General features: G+C 43.8%; 1 protein-coding gene across 12 annotated transcripts in view; it reads left to right on the top strand.

Annotated features, from left to right (window-relative positions):
* GIT2 (GIT ArfGAP 2) overlaps positions 1-26,071 on the top strand; it is a 51,703-nt gene that overhangs the window by 5,646 nt on the left and 19,986 nt on the right. For 8 of the 12 annotated variants that reach the window (XM_041003827.1, XM_041003830.1, XM_041003823.1 and 5 more), the window contains exons 3-12: positions 630-742; positions 1,416-1,521; positions 3,352-3,438; positions 3,582-3,712; positions 7,720-7,814; positions 15,414-15,459; positions 17,271-17,322; positions 20,348-20,420; positions 20,661-20,758; positions 21,583-21,694. In XM_041003827.1, the coding sequence (XP_040859761.1) occupies positions 630-742; positions 1,416-1,521; positions 3,352-3,438; positions 3,582-3,712; positions 7,720-7,814; positions 15,414-15,459; positions 17,271-17,322; positions 20,348-20,420; positions 20,661-20,758; positions 21,583-21,694 (913 nt within the window). Of the gene's footprint in view, positions 1-629; positions 743-1,415; positions 1,522-3,351; positions 3,439-3,581; positions 3,713-7,719; positions 7,815-15,413; positions 15,460-15,597; positions 15,604-17,270; positions 17,323-20,347; positions 20,421-20,660; positions 20,759-21,582; positions 21,695-26,071 lie in introns of all 12 variants that reach the window. The other 4 variants (XM_041003824.1, XM_041003822.1, XM_041003825.1 and 1 more) reach the window with 3 other exon arrangements.

Below are 26,071 nucleotides of genomic sequence, written 5' to 3'. Positions count from 1 at the left end.
TGTTTATTTTCATAGTTGCATTGTTCTAATGTATCTAAGAAAAGTATATCACATCAAGCCATGTATTTTTTTAAATAGGTAGTATAAATGGGTTGCAAATACATGATCAGGTTGGGGGACATTGCCCTTAAGTGTCAGAGTCCTTTTTATCATCTGTGGGAACATACACTCTGATGTGTTCAGATGCTTAGCGCTCCAGCTGGGAGGAGCTCAATCCTGCCACAAGTTCGTCTTCCTCTAAAGTTGGCAATGAAGGCAGGTGCTGTGGTGTAACAGAGTAAGCTGCCACTTGGGGACATTTGTACCCATGTTGGGGTGGCAGTTTAAGTCCCGGCTGCTCTGCTTCCCAGTCCAGCTCCCTGCTAATGCATTCTGGGAGGTAGTGGGTGATGACTCAAGTGCTTGGGCTCTTGACACCCATGTAGAAGACCTGGGCAGTGAGCCAGCAGGTGGAAAAATCTCTCTCTGTCTAAATAAATCAGTCTTTAAAATCAGAAAACAGCTATCTGAGTAACAACCCAAATATGCTGGTGTTGGTAATGGAGCCCTGTTTTCCAGCGCACTCACTGATTCCCATTGACTATCTGCTAAAAGAAATGAGAATGTGATTCCATGCTGCTTGCTTTCAGATGGTTGAAACCTTGTACAACAACGGTGCTAATTCTATATGGGAGCACTCCTTGCTGGACCCCGCCTCAATTCTGAGTGGCAGACGAAAGGCTAATCCACAGGATAAAGTACAGTGAGTAGACTGCTTCTAATGTCTTCTTAACACATGGGAACCCACCAAAAGGAACACAGCTGTTTTTAGGAGAACAGCCAAGGGTGCCCTAAGAGGCCTTTGGCCCCAACTGTGCATTGAGCCCCTTGCTGTTGCAGATGCAAAGGTGAGGGGGACCACCACTATCATCACAGCTCTTTTTCATGGTTACTTGAAAGCTGATGGTATAATCAGGCCTGCACTTGGGTACTCAAAAGATGATCAGATCAAAATCCAGGCTCTAGGCCCCAGTCTGCCAGATGCCTGCTATACAAGGGACTAAAATTGCCACTTCCTCCAACTGCTGCTAATACAGTTGAGGACATTATACAGAGGAGAAATGGGCTGTTCAAAGGAGGGATTCTGCAGACCCAGCCCAGTGTGTGATTTTTTTTTATTTTTACTTTTATTTTGAATTTTGAGTTTTATGATACAATTCTGTAGAGTCAGGAATTCGCCACTCCCCCCCAACTGATTTTCCCCACCAGTGTATTTTTCCAGGCCCAGGTCTTAACTGCTGCAGCTGGCTTCAGCATTGTTCATTTCACTGTCCATTGCGGGGTGTGGGTCACTTCCTCCTCTTACAGTACCAAGAATGATGAATGTTGCTCCTGAATGGCAAATGAACGGTTTCCTTTTTTTGCTTTCCAACCAGTCCCAATAAGGCAGAATTCATCCGAGCCAAGTATCAGATGTTAGCTTTTGTGCATCGCCTGCCGTGCCGGGACGACGACAGCGTGACCGCCAAAGACTTGAGTAAGGTGGGTCGGTGCCTTGGGATCCCTTGGAGTTATCTGGGAAAAACTTTAAAAGGAAGAGAGAAAAACAAAGAAAGCAAAGACTCATTTCTGTATTTTAAATAATTAAAAACAGTTGTTTCTTTGCAAGTTTTGTTTTTGATCGTCTTTAATTCACATGGCAAGCCATTTGTGTTTGAGGTACAAGGGTAAAGAGGAAAAACAAATGTCTGGGAAAACTGTGTTTTTTTCTGACAATTTTTAAATTATATTCCAATAAATTTTCTGTTTTCTTAACTTTGAACTCGAGCCATCTCAAAGTTTGTTTCTAGGTGGGGCTGGAAAGCCTGCAGGGTAAGTGTTTGTTTCTGTGAAGACAGTGACAGCTTGGGGAGAGGGGTAAGCTCTCCAGGTTTTAGAGCTTCAAGCAGGGTGTGACTCGGGCCCCGGCGCACAGCAGAGTGCACTGTGTCTGAGCACGTTGGTGGAGTTCTGCATGAGAGCCAGAAAGCCTTTCTAGAGGTGCTGCATGACACTCTCATCTTTGTTTCTAAGCTCTGCTCTTGACAAATGCTCCATCACCAAAGCACAATCTCTTGCAATTCAGGATTTTTTTTTTAAGATTTACTTTTATATTTTTTCATTGGAAAGGCAGATATACAGAGAGGAGAGACAGAGAGGAAGATCTTCTGTCCGATGATTCACTCCCCAAGTGAGCGCAACGGCCGGCCGATGCTATGCCGATCCGAAGCCAGGAGCCTCTTCCGGGTCTCCCACGCGGGTGCAGGGCCCCAAAGCTTTGGGCCGTCCTCGACTGCTTTCCCAGGCCACAGGCAGGGAGCTGGAGGGGAAGCGGGCTGCCGGGATAGAACTGGCGCCCATATGGGATCCCGGGCATGCAAGGCAAGGACCTTAACCACTTTCGCCACTGCACTGGGCCCGTAATTCAGGAATTTAAAATTTGCATAGGAAGGCATGTAATTAATATTAATGCTCATGAAGGCTCAAGTTGATGTGGATGTTTTGTTTTGTTTTGTTTTTTTCATGAAAGTTGAAAGACAAAGTTCTGGGTACAGTTGTTAGTTTTCTATATTCCTGTTAATGGTAAGGGTGACCATATTATGATATGGATTATTCTAGGATAAACTTGAAGGAAGGTCACTCATCTTCTGAAGACAAAAGAGCTTAAGTAGTACAGAGCGTGGTCCACCACAGGTCTGTTTTCTGGTCTGAAACACTTCAGCAAAGCATTATCTGCAGGCCAGGGATGCTGTTGATGTGCAGGTGTGCTGGAGTGCAGAGTCTTGAGGCCTGCCCAGGGGAGAGGCTGAAGCCCTCAAGCCCCAAGTTCATGACCACTGATCGTGACAGTCATGGCATCTGTGTGCTTGGAGCACTTGCTCCAGGCTGGGCTCAGCACACAGCCCTTGATAATGCTGTTGGATCCTTGCAGTTACCCTGTGTGTAGGTGGTAGTTTTCTCACCAACTTCCAGGTCAGCTTGCTTAAAGAACTGTCTCAAAGTCACACAGCTTTGAGAGGGTAGGGTTTGAAATTTAGTCTATCAGACTTGAGAGTGTTGAGCAGCCACTTCCTCACGTTTCTTCACTCGGGTTTGCCACTTGCCAGGCATTTGGACAGGTAAGCCTTCACCATCCTGGTTTCCTTAGCAGTAAGATGGGCCTGACCTCACCTTGCTGTCTGCGGGTGGCCATAACGAAGAGACCACTGGGTCCCTCTAATTGAAACAAAAATTGTGTGTTGCTAATGCGACGTGTATTAAAATGGTCTGTCAGCCATTCTTGCAGATAATCCTCAGTACTTTTAACAAATACTGTTTGTTTGTGTATTGCAGCAACTACATTCAAGTGTGAGAACAGGGAACCTGGAGACCTGTCTGAGGCTGTTGTCTTTGGGAGCCCAGGCCAACTTCCTTCATCCTGTAAGAAAATGTGAATTGATTGAGATTCGATTCAGTGAATGATTTCAGATTGACGCCAAGTGTTGTGGTGTTTGTGTTGCCGTTAGTTTATTTCATTTGCTTTTCTGTTTGTCATTTGTCTACTAACTATGACTGGTTCTTAGGAAAAAGGAAATACCCCTCTGCACGTAGCTTCCAAAGCAGGGCAGATTCTACAGGCTGAGTTACTGGCAGTATACGGAGCAGACCCTGGCACACAAGATTCTAATGGGAAAACGCCTGTTGATTATGCCAGGTAAGAAACAGAGATTCTTCACACTTCTCTCTGAGAGATTTGTATGTGAGTGTGATTTGTTGCTAAGCAGCTAACCGTGCATCATCAGCATTTAATGATGTTGATAACCTCTGAAGATTCATGCCTTACTACTTTGTAGAAGACATTTCTTTTTTTTTTTTTTTTGAGTGTTGAACATTTTATTTGAAGAGTTTAATGTGTAAAAAAAAAAGTACACAAATACAGATTACATCATGGTAACTATAGCAGTACTACATGAAAAAAATCAAAACAAGTTTATAAAGTCAACATACCGGCACTGAACAAGCCTGAGACTTAACAACCAATCCAGGCTGCATATGCGTAAATGATCCGGTTACATGCTTATGTTAAATAGGTTTTCTCTTGGAACACCAAAATTACAATTCAAGCATTCTGACTGTCCACTGCCTTATTTCCCTGGTGAGTATTCTGAGAAAATTTCTCAATAATGTTAAACACAAACAAACAAACAAAAAAAATTGCATGGCACTTAAAAACTGGAAAACAAAACAAAATAAAACAAAAAACACAATTAAGAATACATTTGTAATGCAATTCTATATAAAATATACAATACATCTTAGTTAAAAACAAGATTTAAAAACAAAAGACCTCTCTGAATAATGGTTAAAATTTTGTAGAAAAATGCTTATCATTTATACATAATTGGTAGAAAACTAATAGGATCTTTTTGGGGGATGGGCAGGAGAGGGAGACACTTAAAGAATTTACTTAAAATCCTAAGTTAAAGAATTTACTCAAAATTGGTTAAAACTTGTACCTGGGCTTATAATTCATGCTCATTTTTCAAAATGTCCTATCATAAATACTCTTTAAAATTTAATTGCAGGATTTAAAAAACAAAACAAAATAAAACAAAAACCAAAAAGCAACCTACAATCGGGTCCAAGGGTCAAACAGAATTCAAAAGTAGGCCCGATAACGTAATAAGGTCCTTTGAAAATTTGTGGAAAATGTAGAAGACATTTCAAAGGTAGCTAAGCTTAGCCTGGAAAGGGGTGGACTCGTAAAGCAGTGTGCTTAGCTTCTAGTCCTCTACTTTATCATTCATAACTAGCATGTGATCTGTGTTCTGAGTCCAGGTCAGGTGTCCAAATTACAGAAGTCATTCTCACTTCGATATTCTTCACCAATGCTTGAACGTGCTAGCCAGTCGATGGTTAGATCTGTGGTTCACAATATAGTTGGGTATAAGTGAAAGCCTTAAGTAGTGAACATCTGAATGCCCAAGGCAAGGATGACCAGGACTCATTTAGCACATCTGGAGAATGAATGAGGGAGAAGCTGAGCGCATGTGGGAATAGCAGCAGGACACTGGCCCTCAGATCCAAGGTGATGTCTAGTGTACAGTGCATCATTGTATCGTGCGGCACTAGAAAAGGCAGAAAGCTCAGCCAGTCAAAGTATCACAGCTATCATAGACCGCTCGCTGATTTCACAAGTGTTAAAAAGACAAAGGAAACAGACAGGGGTGCATCATAAAAATCAGAGGTGTCTGGGAGGCAGCAGGATGTTCTGTAGTGATGGAAGAGAAGCTGGCCTGGCCCTTGGAAGAGGGAGTCCTCAGGAGACCATCAGGATCATTTCCTTGGAATTCTCTTGCCTGCAGTTTGCACGTAGTGGCCTCTCAGTGTTGTCACTTACCTCTACATCGTATTACTAAAAGGATTCTAAGCAGAGTAAATATTTATTTCATGTATAAAGAAAGGCAAATTTGGTATTTTCTCAGTGTTAGCAGAAGCTAAAGACAGAGAGGCGCCAGTGGCTGGTGTGGGCCGTGTGCTGGGGGCCTGTCAGAGCTGTTCAAGTGGTTCGGGACTCTCATCCAGAGAATCCAGAGCCGCCTTCAGAGCGTTGAAGGGTCAGGTCTGGACAGTCTACCAAGGCATTTCAGAAAGTTCGTGGCAAAAGGAAATGAAAATATATGTTTATTTTGGTGCAAGAAATGTTTAAATCTATACATATATACCATCTCTGGAAAGTTTCTTTATTGGGTAAATCTTGTACAGTGAGTTAAACTTCTGCTTGGGATGCCTGCATCTCATATTACAATGCCAGTTTGAGTCCTGGCTACTCACGATTCCTGCACAGCTTCATGCCCATGCAGTTGGGAGGCAGCACATGATTGGTTCCTGCCACCCACATGGGAGATCCAGATGGAGTTCCTCCTGACTCCTGGTTGTGGCCTCGCCCAGCCCTGGTGTTGTGGGCGATATGGGAATGCACCCGTATATACAAGATCTTTTCTTTTCTCTGCTTCCTTCCTTATCACTCTGCTTTTCAAATAAATAAGTTCTTAAAAGCATCCTGGAGGGCCTGCCACTTGGGGAGGGAACCAGCAGATAAAAGCTCTTTCTCTCCGTCTCTCCTTCTCTGTAAATCTGACTTTCCAATAAAAATAAATAAATCTTTAAAATAATAAATAAATAGACAAATAAATTGGAGTCAGGTGTGGTAGCCTAGCAGCTAAAATCCTTGCCTTATAAACCCTGGGATCCAGTAAGGACACCGGTTCTAATCTCAGTAGCCCTGGTTCCTACCCAGCTCCCCGCTTGGGGTCTGGGAAGGCAGTAGAGGACGGCCCAAAGCCTTGGGATCCTGTACCCATGTGGGAGACCTGGAAGAGGCTCCTGGCTCCTGGCTTTGGCTCGGCACAGCTTTTTCGGTTGCGGCCTCTTTGGGAGTGAATTAACAGATAAAAGATCTTCGTCTTTGTTTCTCCTCCTCTGTGTATATCTGCCTTTACAATAGAAATAAGTAAATCTTAAAGATTTCGTTTTTTAATTTTTTTTTATTGGAAAGGCGGATATACAGAGAGGAGAGACAGAGAGGAAGATCTTCCGTCCAATGATTCACTCCCCAAGTGAGTGCAACGGCCGATGCTATACCAATCTGAAGCCAGGAGCCTCTTCCAGGTCTCCCACGCGGCTGCAGGGTCTCAAAGCTTTGGTCCGTCCTCGACTGCTTTCCTGGGCCACAGGTAGGGAGCTGGAAGGGAAGCGGGGCTGCTGGGAATAGAACCGGCGCCCATATGGGATCCCAGGCGTGCAAGGCAAGGACCTTAACCACTGCGCCACCGTGCTGGGCCCGAAATAAGTAAATCTTAAAAAAAAAATCCTAGAAAATGGACATTAGGGAAAGACTGAATTTCAAAACTTTTTTTTTTTAAGATTTATTTATTTTTATTGCAAAGTCAGATTTACAGAGAGGAGGAGAGACAGAGAGGAAGATCCTCCATCCAATGGTTCACAATGATGAGCGCAACGGTTGAAGCTGAGCCAATCCGAAACCAGGAGCCAGGAACCTCTTCTGGGTCTCCCACACACATGCAGGGTCCTAAAGCTTTGGGCCGTCCTCGACTGCTTTCCTAGGCCACAGGCAGGGAGCTGGATGGGAAGTGGGGCCACCAGGATTAGAACTGGTGACCATATGGGATCCCAGCACGTTCAAGGTGAGGACTTGAGCCGCTAGACCACCGGGCCAGGCCCACGGGCAAGAACCTTAGCCACTAGGCGACCGTGCTGGGCCCCACATGCTGTTTTTCAATTCTGTTTTTCCAATTTTTTAAAAAAGTTTTTTCCTCATCTATTTCTCAAAATACGTTAGAGAAATTTTGAAAACTTCTATGATTAACCTTTCATTTTATTGTCTTAACTCATTAACTGAAGCTATTCTTTGCCTTAAATCTTTGTGCTATTTTTCCTTGTGTATTAATTCTTGTGCTTTGTGTATTAATCCTTGTGCTTTGTACATTAATACAGGAAAGGTGTAATTCAGATAGGGAAAATAATGTATAAAAACAGAACTCAAGGTAGGGCTCAACAGTTTGCCTCACAACACAGGGCTGCCTCTGCCTCAGCTTGGATCCATGGCTAGGGTATCTCCGGAGACGCCTTTGTGCCTTCCTGTGAAAAGAGCCAGTCACCAGAAAGCCGCCTGAGTGGTACCTTGTTTTCTCTCTGTAGGCAAGGAGGGCACCACGAGCTGGCCGAACGCCTGGTGGAGATACAGTACGAGCTGACTGACAGACTAGCCTTCTATCTCTGTGGCAGGAAACCAGGTGAGTGAAAGGATACAACCTCCCCACGGCTGTCAGGAGGCTTCTGGAAAAACAAGTTGGATCGCTATCTTTTGTGACCTCTGCTTTCACGTGTCCTAGAGAAAACTTAGTCAAGTTTTCAATCTTACGTCAAACATGCATAAAGCTGGTCAACTTGAACTTCTGGTTTCTAGAACTTGATTTTTGTTCTGGAGAAGTGACTTTTTTTTTTTTTTTTTAAGAATCCAGGAGCTTTACTATACCAGAATTGAACAGGCACCATTCTTGTTGAGCAGTGCAGGATGTGAGTGGGTGAGCAAAGACCTGTAACTTGGGCCCTGATTTGAAGAATTCTGTCACTCAAGGATTAGAAAGAAAGTTGGAAAGTGAACTTTGCCGTTCACCTACTTTGTCATTTGAGATATAGAATGGGACTGAACAAAATGTGGTCTGTGGACCAGATAGTGCCTATCACTCGTTTGGTAAAAAAAATTTTATTGCAAGGTAGCTGTACACACTTAAATCTTGTTGCTTTCACACAGTGCAGCAACGTGAATAAGTTGAGGGCAGGCAGCCACAAAGCCTAAAAAGTTATTATTGATTCCTCTGCAGAAAAATGTATCAAGCCCTTTTGCATAATGTCCACATTCATCCTTGGACCAAATGCCTGGAGTATCTGTCTGAGAATTCTGCAAAGGAAATCAAACTGTTGGTGCAGGTCTTCTTTCTTGTTCTCTCTTTCTTTCTGTATCTCTTTCTTTTTAAGAGTTATTTATTTGTGTTGGAAAGGCAGATATACACAGAGAAGATACAGAGAGAAAAAACTTCCACCTGCTGGTTCATTCTCCTAGTGGCTGCAACAGCCAGAGCTGAGCTGATCCGGAGCCAGGAGCTTCTTCTGAGTCTCCTGTGTGGGTGCAAGGTCCCAAGGCTTTGGGCTGTCCCCCACTGCTTTCCTAGGTGATAAGCAGGGAGCTGGAAGGGAAGTGCAGCAGCCAGGATACAAGTGCCAGGATCCTGGCACTTGCAAGGCGAGCATTTAGCCACTGAGCCATCGTGCCGGGCCTGCTCCTGTTTGTTTCATCTCAAATGCATCTTCAGCATTAGCATGAGACTTCAAACTGCCTTAACAGGTACACAGAAGCTTTCTCTTTTTGATCTGAGCAGCAGGAAGTGGGACTCCTACCAGAGAGAAAGTAGGGGGATTCCCCTGGGTTTTCTCTTCCTCTTCCTCCAGCCTTTTTCTTTCTTTCTTTTTTTCCTCTTCTGTCCCATTCCACCCCCACTGTGGTTGCAGTAGTGACAGCAAGAGCAGCACAAGCACCTGGACCTCTGGCCTAGAGCTTCAAGAGAATCCATGTTACTCTTTTCCTTGTTATTTTCTCACCGCTTGCCCAGGAGGCAGAACCCATTCTTGTTAGTTGTCTGCTAAAACAGAAATGTTAGCATATTCCACAGAGGTTACAGAGCCTCTAGAATGTCCAAACATAGTATTGAAAATGTGCAGGATAGCATCCTGCATGACTCACTGTGGAAGGAACCAGGAACATAACTGGACTTGCACAGGGAACACTATCACCAGGTGCATCCCCAAGGTGACACAAATGTCAGGGGTGTCGAACACTCTTAAGCAGCTAATAAAACTGTGTTCTAAAAAGTAAAGTGAATGTTCCTGGACAAATGGAATTACAGAAAGTTCTAACCTAGAAATGGAAGACACAGAGAAGAACCAAATAGGGATTTTAAAACTAGAAAATACAAACACTAAAATTTTAAAACTCAGTGGGTGTGCTTAATAACTGGATGAGATGACAGAAAAGGCGATAAATTGAAACTGGATCCCTGGCATGTCCACAGTGAAGCACCGGTGGGGGATGGGGGTGGAGGAGGAAAGAAAACTGAAAGTTTCAGGGACTTGAGGGAAGATACCAAAAAGTCTGACATTTGTGTTAGTGAACTGTGGGAAAGAGACGAGAAGGAGCGCAGTATAGCGAACAACTTTTTGGAGGTATACCAACAGAGATTTCTCAAGTTCCGTGAAAGATAAACTTCCAGATGCAAGAAGTTCTGTGGATCTCAAAGAAGATAGATTCAAAGACACCCACTCGCAGGACGTGTGAAAAATCAAATCACTGACAACTAAAGCATTCAGGGGAAAAAAAAAAACATGATACAGAGAAGAACAACGGAAATGAGAAGGAAAGGATGAGGAGACATTACAAGCCCCACAGCTGTTAAAGGGTCATTTAAAAATAATCTCAGGGTGGGCGTCCAGGATAACAGGTTAAGCTGCTGCTCAGGATGCCCACATCTGAGCGTGTAGGATCAGATTTCTGCCTCTGCATCCACTCTAGCTTCCTGCTAATGAGCTTGGAAAGCAGCACATAAGGGCTCAAGTACTTGAGTCCCTGCAGCCCATCTAGAAAACCTGGGTGGAATTCTTGGCTCTAGTCATTATCCCAGTCCAGCCCCAACTGTTAGGTCTTTAGGGGAATGAATCATGGGATTGAAGATGGTTTCTCTGTCTCTCTCTGTGTTGCTCAGCCTTTACATTCTGTTGAAATCCCACATTTCCAGATGGTTTCTCTGGCGAATACTTCTGTGACTTAGCAGAAGTAACAGTGCCATGTAAGTATATAACACATTGTGATTTTTAATTCACATGGTTCCCTAAATTTGTAGGAAACCCCCCTTTTATTTTAAGATTTTAAGATTTATATTATTTTTTATTATTAAGGCAGATATATAGAAAGAAGGAGATAGAGAAAGATTATCTGTCTACTGGTTCACTCCCGAAGAGCCGAGATGGGGTCTTGGCAGATGGAAGGATTTAGCCACTAGGCTATTGAGCCGGGCCTGCAGAAAACTCTTAATATTTTCAAGTATTTGAAAATGACACTATTAGACTGTTCTGTGAGTGTTCAAGAAATAATATGGGGCCTGGCGTGATGGCCTAGCCTTGAACATGCACCATGATCCCATATGGGCGCCGGTTCTAATCCCGGCAGACCTGCTTCCCATCCAGCTCCCTGCTTGTAATCTGGGAAAGCAGTCAAAGACAGTCCGAAGCCTTGGGACCCTGCACCCGCTGGGAGACCTGGAGAAAAGTTCCTGGCTCCTAGCTTCGGACCAGCGCCGTTGTGGTCACCTGGGAGTGAATCACCAGACAGAAGATCTTCCTCTCTGTTTCTCCTCCTCTCTGCATATCTGACTTTGCAATGAAAATAAATACATGTTTAGGAAAAAAAAGAAAAAAATAACATCAAGTTTTATGATTGGTTCATTCAGTTTTAGGAAATAGGAAGGGAACTCTTCTCAGTTTGTTTGATGTAGCTATCACTGTTCTGATGCCACAGTCAGTAAAAACACGGTTCTCATGAACACAGACAAACATCCTTCTCAAATGTCAGCAGCTAGAATCCTAGAGTAGATTAAAAAGAAATATGTGCCCTGGGCCTGGCACTGAGCCTAGTGGCTAAAGTCCTTGCCTTAAACATGCCGGGATCCCATATGGGCACCGGTTCAAATCCTGGAAACCCACTTCCCATCCAGCTCCCTGTTTGTGACCTGGGAAAGCAGTTGAGGATGGCCTAAAGTCTTGGATTCCTACACCCACATGGGAGACCTGGAGGAGGCTCCTGGCTCCTAGCTTCAGATTGGCTCAGCTCTGGCAGAATTGAAGTCACTTGAGGAGTGAATCAACTGGTGGAAGATCTTCCTGTCTGTCCTCCTCTCTGTATATCTGACTGTCCAATAAGAAAAGAAAAAGGAAGAAAGAAATATGTGCTCTAACCTAATAATTTCCAGATGTGCAGGGTTGATATAGTATTTGAAAATCAGTTAATATAGCTAATAGACTGAAAAAGAAAAACCGTATAATTATCATCACTTGATTCAGAAATGGCGTTCTGTCAAATTCAAGATCAGTTAAAGATCTAAATAAGGTATGCTTTCACCTTTTAAAGAGTTTCACTGAATGTTGGGGAACAATACTGGGGTGTCCACTGTTGTAGTCTACATTGCACTAGAAATCCTAACCAGTGTCACAGGCAAGATAAGTGAATAAAAATGCACAAGATGGTGCCGGAGTCCAGCTCCAGCTGAGTTCGGAGCTCGGGAAGGGTGCGTGGAGTCGGCGATAAAGAAAGACACAGACACTTGTTGCGTTTTTTCTGCCTGCTTGCTTCTTGCTTGCTCGCTTGCTTGCTTCTTTTTCAAGAAGAAGCTTTTCTTTTTATTTTCTTAGACACATCACAAACTTCTGCACAAACGTTTGATTTTTTATCTTTTACTTTAGAACTAAGACAGCATGCACAGATGTTCAATTAATTTTTACTTCATGGTCAACCAGGTGCTCTTAAAGATAATTCTGTAAGTTACTATAATCAGTTTCTTTAAAGCAAGCCGTTATTCATTCTTCAGAAGTGACCACTAGGTGACAGCCAGAACTCCAAGGCCAAGGCACAGATGGTTACCTACTAATTAGTAAAACATTCTTACTACATTTTATTTTCACAACTTTATCTATCACATAATGGGAGAAATACATCAAAAGAGAAAAAATATAAGGGTGTAAGACAAAAAGTTTCAAACATTAAATCCCCCTACAACTGCAGGCTCTACAGCCTCATAAGCAATCAAACAATAATCAAAAGTATATCTCTGTGATGTTAATAGAATCATCCTATATTTCCTCTAGTTAAAAGATTATGAAAGTGGCTAAAGCAGCTACATTTTCTATGCTCTAAAGAGTTGCAAGGACAGGTTAACCTTTAAGGTCACAGCAACTATATTTTTGCCATAGCAGTTTCAGCTCATACTCCCATCACTTCCATTAGTTTGTAAGATTCTTGTTAAGCCGTCTCCCAGAAGGTATGCTATATGTCTGGGCCCGATTTCAGGGCAATGGGTAGGCACACAATAAGGTGTCCAGAAATGGCATGGGTTTAATTGTAGGTTTAATTGTACTCCTGTGCGCAGTTAAAGGCCCACTCACCAAGACATCAATAACATTAACTCTTAAGCTCACAGTAGTTGCCAAAGCCATCTCACAGGGGCAAACAATGCCTCAATAGATTACAGAATTCTTAGTGGGGTGCTTGAGTGTCCATGCAAACAGGGGGTGAGACTGCGTCAAGGTGGTCAGAGAGAAATCGCCGGGCCCTACCAAACAGCTGGAAGCTCCCCAGGCCCTGCCAAGCAGGGAGCTGTTCTCTTCACACCTTTGTGTCATCCATACCTACTGCACGGACCCCAGCAAAATGGAAAGAAGTAAAACACTCCCCATTCAAGTGCTATTATTTCAACATAGAAGCTACAAAATCAAAAATAAAACAAACAAAAAAAGCTATAATCTTAGGAAGATTGTAGAATACGGGGTCAACAGCAAAAATTCGATAGTAATTCTATAGAATAACAATAACAATTATAAACTGGAACTAGAAATATTAGATGATTAGGTAGTAGCTATACTGAAATTTCAAAATACTGATTTAAAAAAATCAGGAAATACCTGAATAAGTAGAGAGACAAACTATGTTTATGGAGTGGAAGACTCAATAATAAAGTTGCTTGGACAAATCTTCACACAAAGTGATGGATCAAATTTCATGCATGCATGTCAGGATTTTTCGTGGATATAAACCTTCTGTTCTTACATTTTAAATAGACAAAAGAACTAGAATGTCCAAGACAGTTTTTTGCATAAAGCAGTAATGTGCAAGAGGCATATCGCCCAATTGGAAGCCTTGCTATAAATAAAGGTGGGCAGTACTTTGGAAAGAGTAACATTAAAGACAAATTACGTGGAACATTGGAACTGCATGGAAAATCCAGAAATAGACATATACAAATAGGTTTACAAAGATGCAAAAAGAATGCAAGGGAACAGGATAGTGTTTCCCACCTATGGTGTTAGAGCAACAAGACAGCCATTTACAGAAAAGTGAATTGCAGGGTAAACCTCACACCTTATACATAAACTAACTCGAAATCGTTATGAAACCTGAACTTGTCAAAACAGGAGAAAGTCTGCAATATAACTCCAACACCACAATTCATAACAGCAAATATAGACAAACTCTATTTCATCCAAATTTAAAACCTCTTCCTCTGGAAAACTGTGAGAATGAGAAGACAAGCTGCAGCCTGAGAGAAGGTATTTAGAAATCACATGTCTAATAAAACACTCATAATGTGAATATTTAAGGAACTCTTTAAAACTCAATAAGAAGAACATACCCCAATAAAAAATAGAAAAATAAAAGATATAGGTGGGGGAAAATAATAAATACTTGAGCATAAGTTTAGCATCCTTAGCTGTTAGAAAAATGCGGACTAAAACCACAGTAAGATTCCACATTATACCCATTAGAATGAATAAAATTTAAAAAAACAAAACTGGCTGCAAGTATCATCCCGGGACACCACCATTCAACTCGAACTGCTCTGTTGCTGCTGGAACTACAGAGTGAGAGAGCTGCCCTGGGACGACATCTATCAGTGCGCTGCCAGGTAGAACTCGACAGGCTCCTCCTCTGGGTTTTCCCTCGAAAACAACAGCTCATGCTCACTGAGAATCGGCTGTATTGGGATTGCATCAGTAACCTTTGTAGGAGATGGAGGCCCTGTCTGGGCTGCCGGAGACCGATACCCGCCCAGTGTCGTTCCTAGGCTCACTTATTTGAATGAGTCACTAAAGTTTAGTGTGACATTCCGCTATCCCACAGAATAACCCTGGTGGAAACTGCTCTTTCCATGAAGGTCATGGGTTCCATTAGACAGGCTAATCAGTCGGACTAGAGTGGGCATAGGTTTTCCACTTGATGATGTCTAGACTTTTTTGTACCAGAAGAAAGCAGGATATGATTATTTGCTACTGGCCAGGTCTTTGGGAATTTATAGCCAGTCTGACAGTGTTGGTACTCCCACATAACTCAGGATGACAGAAAAACACAAATAGCACATCTTTTTAAGTTTTATTTGTTTATTCTTTGAAACGCAGAATAACGGGGAGAGGGATTAAGAGATCTCCTGTCAGCTGGTTTGTTTAAACCACCTGCCCACTATAACCAGGGCTGGACCAGACTGAAGCCAGGAGCCTGGAACTCCCAGCTGGGTCTCCCGTGTGAGGACCCAAAAGCTTGAGATAGCACCTACTGCCTTCTAGGGTGCATATTAGCAGGGAAGTAGAGACTCCAACCCAGACATTCCCAGTATGGGATGCTAGCGCCCCCAAATGCTGCTGCTGCCTTTTTTTTTTTTTAAAGATCTATTTATTTTCATTGGGTTGTCAGATATACAGAGAGGAGAGACAGAGAGGAGGATCCACTGTGCAATGATTCACTGTCCCATGTGGGTGCAGGGTCCCAAGGCAGTGGGCTGTCCTCGACTGGCTTCCCAGGCCACAAGCAAGGAGTTGGATGGGAAACAGGGCCCATTGGGGATCCTGGTGGGTGCAAGACGATGACCCTAGCCATTAGGCCATCATGCCCGGCCCCCAAAAGTGTCTTAAACATTGTATCAAACACCTACCCCACTGATTGCACATCTTAGATTGAGGAAATGAATGGTGTTCCTTTACAAATCCTATTTCCATAAACAACCTGCTTTCTATTTCAGATCATAAAAATGGACAGCACTTTATCATACCTCAAATGGCAGACAGGTAAGACCATTGAAATACCAGTGTCATTTGTCACTCACTAACATCTTATCAGTTGTATAGTATGTCAGTCTATTTTGTATTACCAAAAAAAAAAAAACAACTTTTTTCTCTTTTATGTCTGTACAGTTTGGAAATAAGACGGCTGTAAGTAAACCACCTAAGAACTTATGTTTGAAGGAGCATAAGTAGCAAGCTAACTGATACCATTACTAATAATTGTTGTGGTCAGTAATGCTAGCACGGCTTTTGTAGTTGTAGTATATTGTGTTCATGGAGTAGAGTCACAGAAAGTTTCTGTATTATAAGAGATGGTACTATAAGAGGTGGATGTTCTTCCATCCACTGGTTCACTCCCCAAGTGGCCGAAATGGCAGGAGCTGAGCCATTCCGAAGCCAGGAGCCAGGACCTCTTCCAGGTCTCTCATGCTCATACAAGGACCCAAGGCTTTGGGCCGTCCTCAACTGCTTTCCCAGGCCACAGGCAGGGAGCTAAATGGGAAGTAGGGCTGTCGGAATTAGAACCGGTGCCCATATGGGATCTCAGCGCATTCAAGGCGAAGATTTTAGCCGCTAGGCTAGTACACTGGGCCCTGATTTATTTATATTTTATTGAAAAGTCAGATTGACAGAGGAGAGATGGAAAGAAAGATCTTCCATCTCACTGGTTCACTCCCCAAATGGCTGCAGTGACCAGAACTGAGCCCAACCAAAGTCAGGAGCCAGGAGCTTCTTCCAGGTCTCCCGCAAGGATGCAAGGTCCCAGGGCTTTCCCAGGCCACAAACAGGGAGCTGGATGGGAAGTGAAGCAGCCAGGACATGATCCAGCATTCTTGCATGGCGAGAATCCAGCCAGTTGCCATTATACTAGGCCCTAAATTTTGTACAATTTTCCCCTTATGAAATGTTACTTTTTTTCTTCTTCCAACTGTTAAACACTGTGAAAAGTCATTCTGGGGCCCAGTGCGATAGTGTAGGGGTTAAAGTTCTCACCTTGAACGCACTGGGATCCCATATGGGCGCTGGTTCTAATCCCGGCAGCTCCACTTCCCATCCATCTCCCTGCCTGTGGCCTGGAAATTCAGTTGAGGACAGCCCAAAGCCTTGGGACCCTGCAGCTGTGTGGGAGACCTGGAAGAAGCTCCTGGCTCCTAGCTTTGGATTGGCTCAGCTCCAGCCATTGCAGCTGCTTGAGGAGTGAGTCAGTGGACGGAAGATTTTCCTCTCTCTCTCTCTCCTCCTCTCTGTATATCTGCCTTTCCAATAAAAATAAAAAATCTAAATAAATAAATAAAGTATTTCTGAGCTCATGAACCAAGCAAAAAAATAAACCAGAGGGCCTGGTGTGACCTGCCCCCCACTGCACTGTTAGTGGAGCCCAGCAGTGCAGCATGAACCCCGAGCCCCTGCATGGCCTGTTAGGTTTGCAGACACCTGCTAGGGATCAGGACCTGCTGCTGCTGCAAATGGGTTCTCAGCGGTCCCGTTGTTTCTGTCCTTGTTTTAGTATTTTATTGTGTGGTTGGTTGTTTTTTAAAAAAGCATTGTGATTTTCCATACCCAAACCTGGAGTTTAACCTGGCAGTAGCTTTTATTGTGTCGTTGATAGGTGATTGGTGATATTTTTTTCTCTTTACCATTTTTACATACTTGTGTGGTGTTGCCAGAAGGGGTTGCTTTCACCAAACCGGGCTGTTGAATGCTCTGCACCAACTTGCCCATGGATGGAAAGTCCTGTGTTCGTCCCTTGGGGATCTTCATCTCTTACAGACTTGTTTTATTGCTTTACTTACTAGTTTTGCACGTTTTCTTAGCAGCCTGGATTTGTCTGAATTAGCAAAAGCTGCGAAGAAGAAGCTTCAGTCCGTGAGTATCTCTTTTTTTTTTTTTTTTTTTTTGCTGGTGAACTCCAGATTGTAATCAGTGTAACCTGCTGGTCCCCAGCCTCAGACCGAGTTACCTGTTGTGTCAGATGACTTTATTAGATGCCTTTAGGTGTTTTGTCAGATGAGAAGCAGACCCCTGCCTGTGCACCAGTGAAAACCAAAACACATTACCTGTAGGCTCACCATGTCCTTTGCTCTGCTCCCAGAGACCCTGATTTTCTGTCATGTTCAAAGTGGATACCGTGTGTTTGACGTCAGAAAGTTGTTCTCCTTTGAGTGTGCCCTGGTAAATGAGCAAGTGGGGTGCACTTCCTTGGGGGTGACCTCCTAGAGCCACATAGGGTGCTGGAGAGGGATGAAAGCTGCTCCCAGGATAGCAGTGAGGCTAGGGATCCACCAGGATTCTAACGCCCCTGCTTGTCCCATGCCATTCACCGGAGTTTTCCAAATGCACACTTTCAGAACAGTCATCCTGGCTCTTGCATGTGGTCGGAGTTGTCTCAGCTCTATGGGTTGCACTAGAACTGTGGTTTTTTTTTACCCTGCCCACCTCAGACTTGGTTAGGGCCCTCTGGAAACAGTTGCGTTTTGTCCAGCCCTCTTGGGGGAGGCCACACCAGGGCACTTCCTGGCCGTTTTTTTAACCAAGCCATGTTACTCCTCACAGCTGTCCGCTTGCTCTCTGGATCAGGACAAGATCCTTAACACTTACTGTAACCTGATTCTCGCCTTTCAGAGCTTGCCCTGCTGCCCATCGAATATGCGTGTGTTTACATGTTTTCTTTATGAGTTACACTCCCAGAGGCCATGAGCTGCCTCTTCTAAGGCCTAGTCATGCGTCCTATTGTGCCTGCAGTATTTGCTTTTCCCAGCGCCCCCCTTCACCACTGAGGAGCTAAATTTAGACCCCTTTTTGGTGTAGACAGTGGCTCTCCTGAAGCCCAGTGCTGGGGTTGCAGCTGCCCTGATTCTGACTCCTCACAGCAAGTCCTTTGCTAGAGCTTCATAGAATAATAAGTGTTAAAAGTCATGTGACAAGAGTCTCTTCTTGCTAGCATTTAACTGTATTATGAAATAAATGTGTTTTATGCAATGTTTGGTGTCTGTGTTCTGTATCTGCAGTTCTGTGCGTGTGTGTTTTATTGCCTTTCTTAACAAGGTCCTGTATTCAATGGCCTTCTGTATTAGCACACAGTTTTGTGTGCTTCCCTTTTACTTATAATATGTAAGGAAAATTTTGTTACAAGTATTGGAGCCCTAGGGAGAGCCCAGGTTCCCTCTGACTGTACTACATGTGCAAGGCTGGAAGTTGGCGTGAACACTGAGTATATGTCCATAGTATCTGTGCAGAGGGTGGCCATTCAGTAAATATCTGCAACAGAGGTTAGCCCAGCTCGCTTAGAAACTTAGGTCAGGCAGGTCAGGTACACTTCTCAAGCCTACCGGGTTCCTCAGCCTTCCTGGGCGTGGTGTTGTCTGCTGGCAAGGGAAGCTATGCAGCTGGGACTGCGAAGGGAACTGCTGGCGGTGGGCAAGCTGTCTGTTCCCTGCTGGCCCACATCTGAGGTCTCCCTCTCCTCTAGGTGAGCATTCTTAGCAAAACTGGTCAGTGTGCTTCCTGCAGTATGTCTCTCCTTTCCTCTCCTCCCTCGCTCTCTCCATCTGTTCTTCCCTAGCAAAATGTTGCAAGAAGTATGACAAAGATGAATGCAAGAGTAAATTGAATGAGTAAATGTCAACGTTTAATGCATTTAACTTACCTCTCTGGTCTCTTGTTGATTTGCTTTGTAACTTTACACAAGCTACTAGCTTGTAAATCTCAACATCCTTTTCTGTAAAACAGCTCAGTATTCTAAGTATTAAATGTATTGCCATGTGCACAGTGCCTGGACTGAAAGTCCTCCACCAGTGTGGCCACTGTACCTTTGAGTAATAAAGGCAATAGTGTGTTTTCCCTTAGAGGAAGAACCACAAGTCCTTAGGATTCACTTTAATTATAAATATAATGACAGTGCAACACCCTGGATTTAAACTCAGTATCGTGATACATTTCTTTCAATTCTTACTTCAAATGCATGTATTTATGCAAAAAATCGGAACTCAATCCTAATTACTAAAGTTTACATCTATCTTTTTTTCTCCTAACATGTTAAACCCTTTTTGCCATGTTCCCCTGCAGTCTCAGTAACCAGCCTCACAGTTCACCACATAGCACACTTGGGATCCGCCCGGGAGGGATGTTTCCTCAGGCAGACACTGAGAGGTGAAGAACCACAGCAGGGAATTCAGCACATTCAGCACCTGTCCTGAAAGAGCAGGGAGGCACCGAGTTAAAAGGACACAAATGTTAAGTGCACAGGGAGTGGGAACGGCCCTGGCCCTGGTAGGCTTAACCTCATCTGGGTTGGAAAAGTCCATTTTGTCCTGCCCATCCCAGTTGCTGCCATGGGGCATTTGTCTGGGTGCCGAATGTTGGGAGCTGGCACCACACAGCCCACTGGCAGTCAAGGGCTGCCACTGCAAAAGCTAACAGGCTTTTTTTTTTTTCTTCTTCTTTTTCTTTTTCTTTTTAATTGACAAAGACTCTTAGGCAGGGTCCACAACAAATTTTTTTGTGTGTGACAGCACATTGGGTTCTTCGAAATGGCAAGGATTTAGGATCATTCAGATTTTGGAGGATTCTGTGAGGCACAGAAGAGGCGAGTACAGGGTGATAGGGAAAAGTGAAGAACTAGAACGTGCTTTGAGATGATGTGCTTCTGAGCTCCTCTGGCCTGCTTGTAGCAACTACTTTAACTGTGTGTCAGAAAGTAGTGAGGCTGTTGCAGTAGGCAGATGCTTGCAGATGTCCCATGCACTTTTGAAGCATTCCTGGGGTGTTTGCTAAGCACTGGTTTGGGATGAAGCGTTGGCCATAACAGGGTGAATGAAGTCGCACTCCCCTCTCATCCTCTCAGTGTTAATCAATGTCCCTTGTGTTCCTGATATATTTTTTTTACTTTCAGCTAAGTAATCATTTGTTTGAAGAACTTGCCATGGATGTGTACGATGAAGTTGACAGGCGAGAGACTGATGCAGGTGACTTAACATGTGGCTATCTGCTAAGCTTCTGTTCTCAGTGGGCAGCGACAAACTGCCAGCCTCAGTGTCGTCCTTGCCCGGTTCCTACCGTCCTGATGACTGTGTGTGTCCACGTTGACTTTTGAGTGTGTTGGCCTCAGAGTGTGCTTTCCCAAGTGTCCCTAGTGACGCGTGAGCCGCGCCTCCCAGAGGAGCAGGTGTGATAAGATTCTGTCTCTGGCTTTTTCCTCTGGCTAGTCTGGCTTGCCACACAAAACCACAGCACTCTGGTAACCGAGACAACTGTCGTCCCCTTCCTTCCGGTCAATCCCGAGTACTCATCAACAAGAAACCAGGCAAGTGGCTCATTTACAAAGTAGCGGGAAGGGGTGGGGAATGGTGTGGGGAGCTGGTATTTCATCTTCCCAGGACAAGTAGTTTAAATTTTGTGATTGATTAGAGTGTCATATATTTTATATGCAGACAACTTCAAAATGATAGCAAAAGCTATAGGGTACAGAGACTACGAACAGGTAAACTATAAATGACTTACAAATGTGATGAACTGTTGGTGTTAATAGAGTAACCCAAAGGCATTCACAAAAATTTCTTCAGTCAAATTAACAAACTAGCAGATGCCCCAAGCTCAAAGATATGGCAAGATGAGTTGTTTCATGCTGTGGACTTCTGGAAAGCAGGGTTTTGTTTGTTTGTTTTTAAGTTTCAAAAGCCTCAAAATTCACATTCTTTTGTGAATGGTCTGATAAAAACAGGTTTGCACACTGAACTTGCACCAAACAGCTTAGGCTTCCTTCTCAAGGAGATGCTGAGTAGCTTGAGAAAGCTGTTGGAGGCTTTGTGATTCTAGTCCCTGCTTCTAAACCATTAACTTTTATCTTGAGATTGAATGAACACTATCTTCAAATTAACTTTTCACTACTACATACTAAAAAAAAAAAAAACAAACCCTATTTTTGTTCACAAAGATAGGTCACGTTAGGAATATCTCCTACATAAATGATTCTTTGCCTGTTACCCTTTGCTTTAGCTACGGCTGTGATGGACTCCAGTGTGGTTATGCTGAGAGGGCTTTGTAGGAGATGTGAATAGCTGGCCAGTTTTCTGGGACTGTGTCCGTATTGACACTAGGGAACACTTGCAATTATTTTCTCATCCTTAGGGCAGACAGAAGTTAGCTCGGTTTAATGCCCACGAGTTTGCCACATTGGTCATTGACATTCTCAGCGATGCCAAGAGGCGGCAGCAAGGTAGCCCTCTCTGCGGCTCTAAAGGTAACTGCTCACACCTCCCAGAGGTTTGTTCTCTGTCCTTCCGAACTTGTTCTGGTGTTAAATTTGATGTCCTAGGTGAGTGAAAGCAGTCTTCGCTATGGCAGCTTGCAGTCCTGTGAGCTTGGTTGGAAGTATAGTTCATGACTTGGCCTTTGCCCTATGAATTTTAAGTCCTGAAATTAACCTAGAAGTGTGACTAGGTCTTGTTAAAGAATCTAGAAAATAAACTCTTGATTAGAATTACATCTTACCTGCTGTCACTTTCCTACAAAACTCAGTTTTAAATCCTTATGATTTGCTGCTGGGTGGACATTTGGCATAGCAGTTAAGGTAGCATTTGGGACAGCCACACACCATGTTACGACGCATGGGTTCCATCACCTGCTCATCTCCTGACTCCAGCATCCGGAAGACCTGAGTGGAGTTGCTGGCTCCCAGCTTTAGTTTGGCCCAGCCTGGACTGTTGCAGACATTTGAGGGATGAAAGGATGGATGGAGCTCTTTGTCAGTCTTTTTCTTGCTCTCTCCTTGTCTTTGCCATTCAAATCAGTAAACATTTAAAAAAAAAAAAGTTGCTGTAAAGTTTAAGTCTCTACAGTAAAAATTACTGTAGGATGGCTTGTGACACAGAGGATTAAGCCACTGCTTGTGATGTTGGCAAGCCATATCTAAGTGCCCATTTGATTCCCAAATACGCCACTTCTGGTAGGGCTTCCTGCTAATGTGCTGGGAAGGCAGCAGATGTCCTGAGTACTGGGGCTCCTGCCACCCACGTGAGAGACCAGGATGAAGTTTCTGTCTTGCTTTCAGATTGGCCCAAATCTGGCTGGTGCAGGCATTGGGAGAGTGAATCAGTAGATGGAAGATCTACCTCTTTGTCTCTGTCTCTCTGCCTTTAAAATAAGTAAAAAGATAACTTTTTAAAAAGATTTATTTCTTTTTATTGGAAAGTCAGATATACAGAGAGAAGGAGAGATGGAGAGATAGATCTTCTGTCCACTGGTTCATTCCCCAGGTGGCCACAATGGCTGGAGCTGAGCCCATCAGGAACCAGGAGCTTCTTCCGAGTCTCCCATGGGGACACAGGGTCCCAAGGCCTTGGGTCATCCTCCATTGCTTTCCCAGGCCACAAGCAAGAATCTGGATGGGAACTGGAACACCTAGGATTTGAACCGGCACCCGTATGGGATCTTGGTGCATGCAAGGCAAGGACTTTAGCCACTAGGCTACTGTGCTGGGCCCCAAAAGAGAAATATTTTTTGGAAAAAAAAATCATCAAGACTGACATTGTGACAGAGTGGATAAAACCACTGCTTTTAATGCTGGCATCCCGTGTTGGTGCTGGTTCATATCCTAACTGCTCCAGATTCTTGCTAATGGCCTGGGAAAGCAGCAGAATACGGCTCAAGTGTTTGTGCCCCTGCCATTCATGTAGAAGGCCTAGATGAAATTTGTGACTCCTGACTTTGGCCTGGTCCAGCCTTGATATGATAACTTGGAGAGTGAACTGACAGGTGGAATACTTTGCCTCTTTTCTCCCTCTGAGTCTTTCAGAAATTAATGAATCTTTTTTAAAAATTTATGTAATTCAAAATGATAGGAGTGAGTGTGTTTTTCAGAGGTACCTGTGGGTCTGTTTGAGTAGTTGAGGATTCTGTCTCCATGCTAAAGAACGGAGTCCCTCCAACACCTGTTGGAATATGCTTACTTGTATTTTTCTCATTATAGAAATTGTACAGTTTTAAGGCATTTAAGCAAATACATATGATACAAATTAAATTTACAATCAACATCACATTTCCCAAAGACTAAAACCACTACCTTCTTGCCTGCTCAGGAATTTGATTTAATTGGTTCAGCCAAGAGTAAAGAAATTCTGGAAAGATTTATTAAATTTTGGTGGAAAAATAGTGACAAGAGTCACTTTCACACATAAATGTGGAATCTGCAGAACTGTCCCTGCTGTTTGAGAGGTCTGTTTAAAAGCATTTATTGGCAGGAAATCAGAGATCTCATACATCTATTATGAATGACAACAAAAACATGAAGGAAAGCTAGACCAATAGCAGAATGATCCATCACATATATGAAAAAAACATAGACCTTTTTTTTAGAGAATATTAGACTTATGTATTTATTTGAAAGGCAGAATAACAGAGGAAGAGTGACAGATTTTCTGTCTGCTGACTTATTCCCAAAATGTCTGCGACACCCAGGGTTAGACCAGGCAGAAATGAAGAGCTGAGAACTCTGTCCGGGTCTGTCCTTGTAGGTGGCAGGAGCCCAAGTATTTGAGCCAGCACCCCTGCCTCCCGGGTGCATTATTAGCAAGGACCTGGGTTGGAAGTAGGGTAAGCTAGACTTGAACCAGGCACTTGGATATGGGTTGCAGGTGCTCCAAGAGGCAGCTTAAGCTGCTGCACTGCAACATCTGTCCCCAAAATGGCTTTTTAAAAGGTTTAGTGCAATTCCAATTATATAAGGAAAAGCATTTTTGTATACATACATAGTATGTATGAGCTTACCACATGAGTGTGGATCCTCATCTATGAATTTCACATTCATCAGCTTTATTAAGCATACTAAAAACTCCAAATAAATACCCGCAGTGCTTTGAAATGAAATCTTGGATGTGCACATTCCCAGCTGAGGTTGGGCAAGCCTCCTGCCTCACTGTTTCAGCCTCATCCTGGCTGCGAGTGGCCTTTTCTTTTGTTCACTTAGTGCCGTATTGTTCACATCTTTGTTTCGCTGGTGATTCTGATTCAAAAGTGGTCCCAAGTATAGTGCTAAAGTACTGTCTGTTGTTCCTGAGAAGGCTCTGATGTGCCTTAAAGAAAAATGCACATCCAGTAAGCATCATTCAGATATAATTTCTGTTGCCGCTGGCTATCAGTTCATTGTAAGCCAACAGTGTTTATTAAATCAGATTGCTTTTAGCAGAAACACACAATTCGGTTTTGTATTGATTGGTTAAGGAAGGGTTGTGGCCAGAGGCTTACAGGAAGGTAGCGCTGTATTTTCATTCAGAGCAATGCTTTATATGGGCTAATTCAATCTTCACAGACACTTTTTTTTAAAGATTTATTTATTTTTATTACAAAGTCAGATATATGGAAAGGAGGAGAGACAGAGAGGAATATCTTCCGTCCGATGAATCACTCCCCACATGAGTGCAACGGCCGGTGCTGTGCCAATCTGAAGCCGAGAACCAGGAACCAGCAGACTCTTCTGGGTCTCCCACACGGCTGCAGGGTCCCGAGGCTTTGGGCCATCCTCAACTGCTTTCCCATGTCACAAGCAGGGAGCTGGATGAAAAGTAGAGCAGCCGGGATTAGAACCGGCACCCATATGGCATCCCCTGGCACGTTCAAGGCAAGGACTTTAGCCGCTAGACCCCAGACACTTTTTAGAACATGACTGCCAAGAATAAGAAGAAATCGTGTGTCAGAGCATTGGTTTGAGTCCTGGCTTCTCTGCTTGTGACTCACTTCCCTGCTGATGTGCCTGAGAAAGCAGTGGGAAATAACCAGGCACTTGGGTTCCTGCCACTCACATGGGAGACCAGGCTGGAGCTCCTGGCTCCTGGCTTTATCCTCACCCAGCGCTGCCTGTTGCAGCCATTCGGAGAGTGAACCAGCAGGTGAATGGCCTCCTTTACTTTCTCTTCCTCTCTGTCACTCTGCCTTTCAAATAAATAAATCTTAAAACAAAACAAAAGGCAGAACATTTAGGATGCCTTATTTGAGCTGAGGCTTTGTTCTCTGATTCCAGCCTCCTGTGGAGGCCACAGGTGATGGCTCAAGGTACCTGCCCCCCAAGTGGGAGACCAGGATGCCCAGCCCTTACTGTACAGGCATTTGAGAAATGAACCGTTGGATGGGAAAATCATTTTGTGTGTGTGTGTGTCTGTCTATCTGTCTCTCTCTCTCTCTCTGTGTCTCCCTCCTGTCTACGCTCACTCAAAGAATTTTTAAAACAATGTGTTAGGCCCTGTGGAATGGTTCCTGCCCACCCTGTGGAGTTGACTCTCATAATGACATGACTGCTTGCATGCACTGGATTCCTTTCCCTTTGACAGAAGGAAGCAAGACATTGCTAGGATTTAGGTGACTAAATGTCAGAGTTCCTGTTCTTTGAACACCTTAACAATTTGCCCTCTGTTTTGATCTGTGACAACTTTCCCTTCAGGCTTTGGAGCTATACTCTGTCAGTAGCAACTTAGGAACCTTTCCTGCTAATCTGGACCTCTTTCTTCTGAGCCAGCTCCTTGGTTTGACCACATTGGGCAGGTGCACAGGGTGCTGCTTCAGTTGCTCTGTGCAGCTGTCTGTCTGGGGATGATTTTCTTCTGTCAACCCGGCATCCATTTGGTTG

The sequence above is a fragment of the Ochotona curzoniae genome, unplaced genomic scaffold, assembly GCF_017591425.1.
Source record: "Ochotona curzoniae isolate NIBS_2020 unplaced genomic scaffold, NIBS_Ocur_1.0 scaffold_274, whole genome shotgun sequence".
NCBI classification, from domain to species: domain Eukaryota; kingdom Metazoa; phylum Chordata; class Mammalia; order Lagomorpha; family Ochotonidae; genus Ochotona; species Ochotona curzoniae.
This window is presented reverse-complemented; position numbering and strand designations above follow the sequence as displayed.